This window comes from Alligator sinensis, unplaced genomic scaffold, assembly GCF_000455745.1.
Source record: "Alligator sinensis unplaced genomic scaffold, ASM45574v1 scaffold531_1, whole genome shotgun sequence".
Taxonomy (NCBI): domain Eukaryota; kingdom Metazoa; phylum Chordata; order Crocodylia; family Alligatoridae; genus Alligator; species Alligator sinensis.
This window is the reverse complement of record NW_005842173.1, coordinates 245,443-254,206: the sequence shown is the minus strand read 5'-3', so window position 1 is coordinate 254,206 and position 8,764 is coordinate 245,443. Positions and strand designations below refer to the sequence as shown.

General features: G+C 49.1%; 1 protein-coding gene across 4 annotated transcripts in view; it reads left to right on the top strand.

The window, feature by feature from the left end:
- Positions 1-8,764, top strand: part of ZBTB47 (zinc finger and BTB domain containing 47) — a 77,373-nt gene that overhangs the window by 56,315 nt on the left and 12,294 nt on the right. For all 4 annotated transcript variants that reach the window (XM_025206817.1, XM_006025910.3, XM_025206818.1 and 1 more), the window contains exons 3-4: positions 2,440-2,587; positions 4,780-4,895. In XM_025206817.1, coding sequence (XP_025062602.1) covers positions 2,440-2,587; positions 4,780-4,895 — 264 coding nt within the window. The remainder of the gene's footprint in view (positions 1-2,439; positions 2,588-4,779; positions 4,896-8,764) is intronic.

Genomic DNA, 8,764 nt, shown 5'->3' with positions numbered 1-8,764 from the left:
GGAGTGAACATTGCTTTGTCTATATAAAAAAAAAAAAAAAAAAGGTATTGATTTTAATTGCAATGCAGCAACACATGCATATCAATTACATTAACCCGTCCATCTGAGAGAGACGCGTCTATAATAAGTAATGGGGGGGAGGGGAAAGGAAGGATAGAGAGGGAGGGATAGCAGAGGATAGGAGAAGCATGTTAAAGTGCAGTAACCTCCTAAAACTAGAGTCTAGTTTTGTTGTTGAAATATTTTAGAAAATATTTCCAAATCGCGTGAATTTTTTTCAAAGCTGTTATGCCTGCAAAGCGTGACGCTAGCTCTGCCATTTCATTATAGCAGGTTTTGGTTTTTGGAGCTGTCCTACTTTTCCAGCGGAGTTGTACAATCCTGCGTGTCGCTAATAAGGCTCATTGTAGGAATGCAGTCTGGGAAGTCTGAGCTCCTGTATACCCCCAAATCCACATATTTGCCAAGAACAGACATTGCTGTTGGTGCTTGTCCTCCGCTTTTTACACCCTGGTTCTCGACGAGTCCCTCAGCTAGCGAAATCCTGACTGCCGTGCTTGCTTCTGGACAGGGCTAAGACCTGCCGGCTGCCCTATGGTAAGATTATAGAGGTAATCGCTCTCTGCTCGCTGCAACACAGAGACGAGCCTAGGCAGACACTAAGCACTTATACCACGTTGGCAGTGGACAGTCGTAAGACCACGAACCTTTTCAGAAGGGAGGAAGGAAGAGATATATCATCTGAGGTCACGCGTCAACTGAACTACTGTAATCGTGCTGGGTCCCTGCTCCTACCCCAGTATAGCAGAGATCATCTTCTGTAACTTTAAACTTGAATGAAACCGGTTTAAAGCAACCAGTGTTTAACCTTGGTGTAGAGCGGACAGATGAAAGTTACAGTGGGTCATCTACTAAGCATTGTTATTTTGAAGCACTTGTTCATCTGAGCACGTCCAGGATCACTTTTGGTTGCTTTGCGTTAGTTTAGGAGCCTCGATCAGGGGGGTCACAAACATACAATGGGAAGCTCCGTAGAGGTGGGTAATGCAGACGGTCTTGGTGATTCCCTTCCCTGTGTGATTCTGCTCCTGTATTGGGTCTGACACCAATGCTTTGGTGCCCATCTTTGGGATGCTGCTGCTGTGATGGTAGGTCTTGAGCCAGGGTGAGAGTTGATGTATTCCTGAAGTCCTGTAACACGTGCACCGAGAGAGAAGATGGTGTTATCCAGAAGCTACAGAGGGAGAGAGGCAGAATCCAGCCAGATTTGCTTCTGTCTGGGATTTGCTCAGTCCTTGTGAGCTCAAAGCAAGGATGACGGCGATGAAGCTCCAGTCAGTCCTGGACAAAAGGGTTTGGGTGTTCCCCTGCAGATACAGGCCAGTGAGTTTTGGGTTGATTTGGCTGTACATGACCGGTGGCTGGAAGACACTTCCCATCACAGCTGGTTTCCAGGCATGAACAGCTGACGCACTTGGCATAGAAAAAGAAAAAAGTAGCTGGCAGATGTTGCAAACCCCCTAACCAGAGGTGATTTTGCCCAGTCTGGCGGAGACCTTTCCCATGAAAGAATTGGGTTCACATTGGTGTACAGAAACAGCCTAAATTACACTGTACTGAGACGTGTCCATCTGTCTGTCCCCTTAGAGGCCATCACAGGCTTGCTAGGCTGTAGGATACCAGGTCCCCGGCCACATGGATTGCTGTATGGGTTATTATAGCCATCTGCTTCTAAGTCTGAGTAAAAGAGACAGTGCCCTTCTCTAGGATGTAGAAAGTGGGGATCTTCACAGCCCAGCCACCACTCACCCACTTCTCTCTCTACCCCCACCCTCGGTCTTGTTCATCGCAACCACACCAGGGTTACAACCGGGTCTGTTGGACCCGAGACGTAGTGTGCAAGCAGCCCATATTGCCTGCTCCAAAGCTAGGCTGGTGCAAAACTGTCCTCCAGGAGGGTTCACGATGGCAAATGGAGTTTTCCATTAACTGAGCCAAGTATTTGGCCGCTAACTTGTTAGTGAACAAAAATCAACATGTGATATGGAAAATCATGACCTTTTCCTCGTGTGTCAACATTTTCCACGGAGGTGGGAGGGGGGCAGGATGTGGGATATCCCTTGCTCCTGATCCTCCTATGAAGACACAAGCCCTGTGGGGACCAGCCAGCTCTGGTGGCTGGTATAAAGGAGCAGGGCTTTGTCTTCTCCATGCTTTGCCCTTCCCCATTGGGAGCACTGGCCTTCTGTAGTCTTGTGCGCAGGTGAATAACGCTTGCACGGTCATTGTGTGTGCACCCCACTTCCCATGATACTATCCAAGGGGAGGTGTCAGTTTATCCCATGGTGCTGCCTGTCCTTCATCCCGGGTCATTCTCCCAGGCCGTTTCCCCGCTTCTCCACCGTTCTTGCCTTTCTTATCCCATTCCTTGCCTTGCAGTGTGTGACCTGCGGGAAAGGGTTTAAGAAGCTCTGGTCGCTGCACGAACACAATAAGATCGTCCACGGCTATGCCGAGAAGAAGTTCTCCTGCGAGATCTGCGAGAAGAAATTTTACACCATGGCTCATGTGCGGAAACACATGGTCGGTGAGTGTGGTGGGGGCGTTTTGTCCTGGGGTTGGGGGCTGTGGGGCTGTCACTCCTACTAGATACGCCACTTAAGAGCATGCCTAGAAAGGACTTTCAGTGTCTTTTCTAGGGCTGATGTAGGGAGATGGGTGCAGTGTCCCTTATTCTAATAGAGCTTCTTGTTCAGCATCAGAAGAAAGATGACTCTTTACTGCAGACAGGTGATGAGCTAGCATGTATTTTTTGGTCTCCAATACAGCTTGTGATGCAGCTGCCTAATGGCTTGTGGCCAGGTTTACGTGCTCTGAAAAGCAACCCTGCCGAAATAACTTTCTTAGCTATGGCTCTTTAGCTGGAGTTAGTCAACTAAGGAAGACCTGAGTTTTCTGTGCATTGCTCAGCACAGCCAACAGCTGCGAGTGGAGGCCGTAGGATCTTTCCCTTCTCCCACTGCTTCAACCGGATTGTCAATTCAGTGACATTTCCAGGGTCCGGGTCTTCTCTTCCACCACTGAGGAAGGACAGCAGGGGTTGAAGCTATGCGGGGGAGCAAGAGGAAGCCAGGTTTGACTTGTTGGTTTTAACACATGAGAAAGAAAGACCCAGCTGGACCTTGGATTCCAGGCTGAGGTTTCAAAGCAGTTAATTAGCAAAACCCCCCCTCTTTATTACTGAGCAATTTTGACCTGGGTCTATGGAGAGAGGATAGCTAAAGCACCTTCTCTTTCTCACTAGTACAGGGAAGTGACATTGTAGACAGCTCTGGTACTTTTTCAGCAGCACAAAAACAGGGTGATGAATGCAAACGGTACGAGAATACAGGAGTAGCAAGGTGACACGATGATGAGCTCTAGACGGCGCGTGCATTGTTTCAAAAAGATCTCCATTTTTTCCGATCAGTCTGTCTCCCTTGCCCCATCTCTTCTCAGCTAGCTCACTTGCTAATACCCTAACACCATGCAGAAAGTAGCTCCGCTCCTCCTCACCCATGTGGGGCACCTGCATTTCTCTGCTGCCGGTAGCTTGTACTCGCCATGGCAATATACATTTGTGGGCTGCAGTGGTGAGAATGTTAAAAGGGTGTTCGTTTTGTGTCTTTTCAGCAATTAAGGGCAATTTTCCCTAGTGCCTATTGCTGCTCTAGGGGGAATTGGAGGCTGGAATAATTTAGGGTCAATTTTTTAACTTCAAAGCAGAAGCGTTTCAATTTGGGATGATTCCAGCAGCATACGAAGAGGACTTTCCGTGCTGTTGTATGTGGGCTGGAATACGGATGTCCTTCATGTCTCTGGTTTGCAATGATGCTATTTTTGAGTACATCTCCATATAGAGCAACCCTTCATGTTTTGACCTGGGTGATTTCTTTCTTTGGAAAAACAGAAGCCAGCAGAAATGATCGAAGGATGTAGAAAAACAGCAGGTTTGAAGCTTCTTTGTATTGTAATCGCACACGGGAACCTTAATTAGGCTAGAGCATCGTGTGCTAGGTGCTGTATATTATATGCAAGGAGCAAGACAGTCCCTAATTCTCAAGGAGCTTCCTGACGGGGAGAGAGGTGGCAACAGAAGTCAGGCTGGGGGAGCCGAAGGCAACAAACAGCAAGAGGGCTCTGATTTGTGTAATAATTGTGACGGCAAACCTTGTCGGCATGGAGGGTTGTGTGAGCATCGTGCCAGAGGGGTGTCCTAAGGAAAGGTCTGAGGGAGGAGGAGAAATTGGTGGTTAACTCAGCTAGCAAACAGTCAGTACTCGGCTGCCCTGGCACACTGGAGCCTAAGCCCGTACCATGCTTGTGTGTGTTGTTTTGCAACTCGGCTACTGCCATTGGGGTCCTGACCAGGTACAAACACAGCCCTCTGCATTGCCAGGTCTGGACAGCCTGGCCTTGGAGTGGTGGGGATGAGCCCCACCACCATTACAGGCTATACACCACAGCTGTATTACCACAGCTGTATTGCCCCCCCCAGCCAGCCCAGCGCTGGTGTTGAGAATCGAGCCCAGCCACAGGTCCCAGAGAGTTTCAAAGCTGCAACGGGGCATGTGCTCTGGACCCCGTAAGCCATCTGGTCTTTTTTGGCTTGGGCTTCATGTAGCACGAACAAGCAAGTGGTGCCCCATTCCTGGTGGCGCCCCAGGCCCGACACGTGGCCACGGCCTCTCCTGCGATCCTTGCCTGTCCTGCCTTAACGCCCTTCTTCTGCATTTTCAGCTCACACCAAGGACATGCCTTTCACTTGCGAGACGTGCGGGAAGTCCTTCAAACGCAGCATGTCCCTGAAAGTCCATTCTCTTCAGCACTCTGGGGAAAAGCCTTTTAAATGTGAGGTAAGACCCTTCCCCCTCTTCATTGCTCATGGGGGTGACCACTTCTCCTCTGCCTGGGCCTCCCCCCTGATTACACTTGATCCCCTTGATTGTACCCACTCATGACAAGCCTTCCTCCACTTCACCCTCTCCTGCCCACCTCTTTCTCAGTTCTTATAACCAGTCTTTCTTTGACGCCAAGGGCCCCAAGCCCAAATACAAGCCGAGCCTGAAACAAAGCCCTGAGAAATAGTGATAATTAATTAGACATTGCTATCCTAACCCCTGTACTGGAGGGGTTTTGAATGAGCAGCAGCTTTTGGCTGGAGCATGCTATGGTCCCCGAGTAGCTGGGGTGGGTCACAGATTACTTGCCTACTCTACAGGCAGGGAAGCTGAGGTCCCAGATGTTAACCGATTTGCCAGGCTTGCATGAGGCCGTGGCTGCACTGTGGAAGAAATACAAGAGTCCTGCATCTCGGTCCCTGTTTGTAACCCAGCTGTCTGTTACCAGCTTTCCTTTTAAGGCCTTAAGGGCATAGGCCAACTTGTAAATAGGGCTAATGAGTATCCTGGGGGTGTTTTATTCCATAACTGCTTAATCTTGGTGTCCTTGAAGACAGCTGGCCGTTCCTGGAGTCCCTACATGGCCCGCATCCACAGTCCAGTATGATTTGGTGCATCTCTGCCCAGTTCTTAGTGGACAGGCATCTGAGCCGCAGAATGAGCAGTTCTAGTACCTCTCTGTACTGCGTCTGGGAGAAAAGGAGCCCAAGGTGTGAACAAGCAAGAAGAGCAAACAACTGTCTCACCGGCTGAGGCGGCCTTCCAGCTTTGCGGGTGAAGCAGGTCGATGAGGGAAGCTGAGGGTAATTCACATTGCTTCTGCCTGTGGCAGTGTTAATCGCTACAGTTTTGGGAGCCCTGAAGCAATGAACACTGCTACCACTCCCCCGCCACTAACTTTTTGGACCCATGGGGAGCCCTTGGGCTTCACGTGTTGGATCAAACCAGTGCCATGGCCAGACTCAGCACACAGGGTTGGACTTGGTGCATGCAGTCTGACTTGATGCATAACCCCAGACCTGGCGCATGGGGTCGGTTCACAGCCCCAGACCTGGTGCATGTGACTGGACCCGGCGTGTTGCTCTGGATGCATGGGGCTGGTTTGTGTGCTTTTATTTTGTCCTGTTATTGTTCCGATCCAGGCATTGGTGCTCAGATAAAATCCCATCCAGGGGAGCAATCCAAGTATTATATTTGTATTCCCATAGCATGAGGACTTTGGGCCTAACCAGCATCCATCCCAAGGTGTTTGTTTCCTTCCAGTGGTTGGGTGATAGAGAATTATGAACCTTCCTCTTCCTTCAAGTTAATGAACTTTTGTCTCATCCTCTGGAGCTCTGGCCCTAGTCCCTGGTGATGACCCGCCCAAAGCGAGATGGTTGGAGTTTGGTTGACGATGTCAGTAAATAGGCCAAAATTCCTTTATTACCTCTAGGGACCAGTGGCAGCTACACATGTAGCTTACATAAATGTGCTAAAATACTATAACAAATACCAACCATGTATGAGATGGCAGTGCTCCTGCATTTATTAATGACTGTGCCCACACAGCACCTACACTGACAAGCATTTGATGAGAATACTTACAACTGGGCTAGAGAGAGAGATTCTAGCTCTCCCTTGCTGCTTGGCTTTGCAGATCCAGTTCACACCAGCAAAGGACCCTTCTCTCTTGCTCTGTTTGAATCCCTTTTGATTTCTCATCCAGAAACGGCAGTTGGGGGGTTAGATTTGATCCATGTAGCCGCTCTTATTTTTTCCCAAAACAAACCACCTACTCATGGTTTACCCATAATCCATTCTCAATGGAGCATCACAGACTTCTGTCTGTCACCTTCCCTCCCACCTTAAGGTATCTATAGCAACTCCTTTCCTTTGTGGAGGGGTTAGCACCTTCCATCCTGATAATGTTAGCACTTTAACTGTCTCTCTGTCTCTGCTTAAAACCATGGTTACCTAAAGATTTGATCCATACTTGTATAGAAGAATATAGTCAAACATCCTGTTGCATGTAAACTTCCTTAACATATAACATGAGTTAGTCTGTAAAGCTAAAAACAGAGGACCAGCTTAATCCGGAGCTAATTAGTCCAAGATTTGACTCCTATCAAAACAGATGTTTATATGTAATCCTTAAAGGGCAGTTAACTCAAACTAGTTGTGATTGCTGCAGGGCAAAGTGTAAATTCAGATGCTTCACAGGTACTTAAATGTGGAACCACAGACTTGTCCATCTCTAAAGTTTGCTGCAAGACAAAATGCTCACATCTGAATCCAATAGGTTGTCTGGTTTTTAGCCTAAATTGCTGCACTGCTTTGCCTTCTGTCTGTGATTTCTATAGGCACTGTACACCTAAAGGGTACTTATCTCAGTAACACAGCGCTTCTCAGGTCCTGAGGAATTTGCAAATCACTGACTAGCAAACTCAGGGGCTTTGCCATTTGGATACCAGTGTCAGGTGGAAGTGAGGTCATACCCTGTAGGAGTTGAAGATATTCTTCCTAAAAGCCTGCTGGAGAAGATGGGCTTCAGAGACTGCCAAAAGCAGTGGTTTTCAACCTTCTTCCATTTGCGAACTCCTCTGGAAATTTCGAATGGAGCTGCAGGCTCACTTTGAACTGTCAGTGTAGGCATTTGCATACTTTTGATTGATCATGGTCATCTTTCATGAGCCCCTTGGACATCATTTCATAGTTTCATAGTTTCAGGGTCGGAAGGGACCTAGTAGATCTTCTAGCCCGCCCCCCCGCCAGGGCGGGAGAACAACCCAAAAAAAAACACCCTAAAAACAAAAACAGGACTCAAATGAGTCCAGCCAGGTAAGTATCCAGCCTCTTCTTAAAGATCCCCAGGGTAGGGGCCAGCACCACCTCCCTTGGAAGTTGGTTCCAGCTCCTAGCCGCCCTAACTGTGAAGTAGTTTTTTCGGATGTCCAATCTGTACCTCCTCTCCCTCAACTTGTGCCCATTACTCCTTGTTATGCCAGTGGGATCCCCAGGGGCCTGTGGACCACCGGTTAAAAATCACTGGCCTAGATGATCGTAGAAGCGGATCCAGCTTTTTGTGGGAGCAGCGACTGGTGCTGTTGGGGTGTCTGCATCTCACCCCCTCTGCTCGCTGCTTCCTTCCCCACCCCTCTCTCTATCCCCCTTGCACCAGGGTGGGCAGACCACATTGCAAGAACAGTAGTTGGGGCCTTTTTTAAACAATTGCCCCTTCCCCTCCATGCTCAGAGGCTTGTCCCCTTCCCTCCCTATCTCCCCTCACCTGCCGCTGCCTCTATGCCCGTTGTCTCAAGGACAGACAGAGCTCCAGTTGCCCCTGCCTGCTCTTGGGTTGCAGGGAGGGTGAAGGAGCCTGCCCTTGCTGCTGTCACAGGCTGAGCCTGCCCCCATCCAGCCCAGCTGAAGGGGCAGGAGCGACAGCAGCAATTGGGGAGGAAGACAAGAGAGAGAGGGAATTAAAAAGTTAAGGAGTGAATTCTGCTCTCTTTTAACATGCCGTTGGTTTGGGGGCCTGGTGAGCGCTCACAGAGGAGAGGAAGTGTGGACCGCTGGTTAGGGCACCAGTATAACTGGGCTTTACAGCACCAGAAATGAGGGCCCACACAGTACAGCCATATGCTGGTATAACTGAGAGTTCAGTCTTGCATTAGCTTGGGGAAAATCGGGGTAAAACCTACACCAGTGTAAGTTACCTCGGTGTACGTGCTGTGTGTCCATAGCTTACCGTAGGATAGCCGTGCAGGGAGCTAGTAAAGTAAGCACGTATAGCATGCAGCCGCGTTGAAGTTAAACAGAAGGAAGCTTTGAGGATGGGAGGA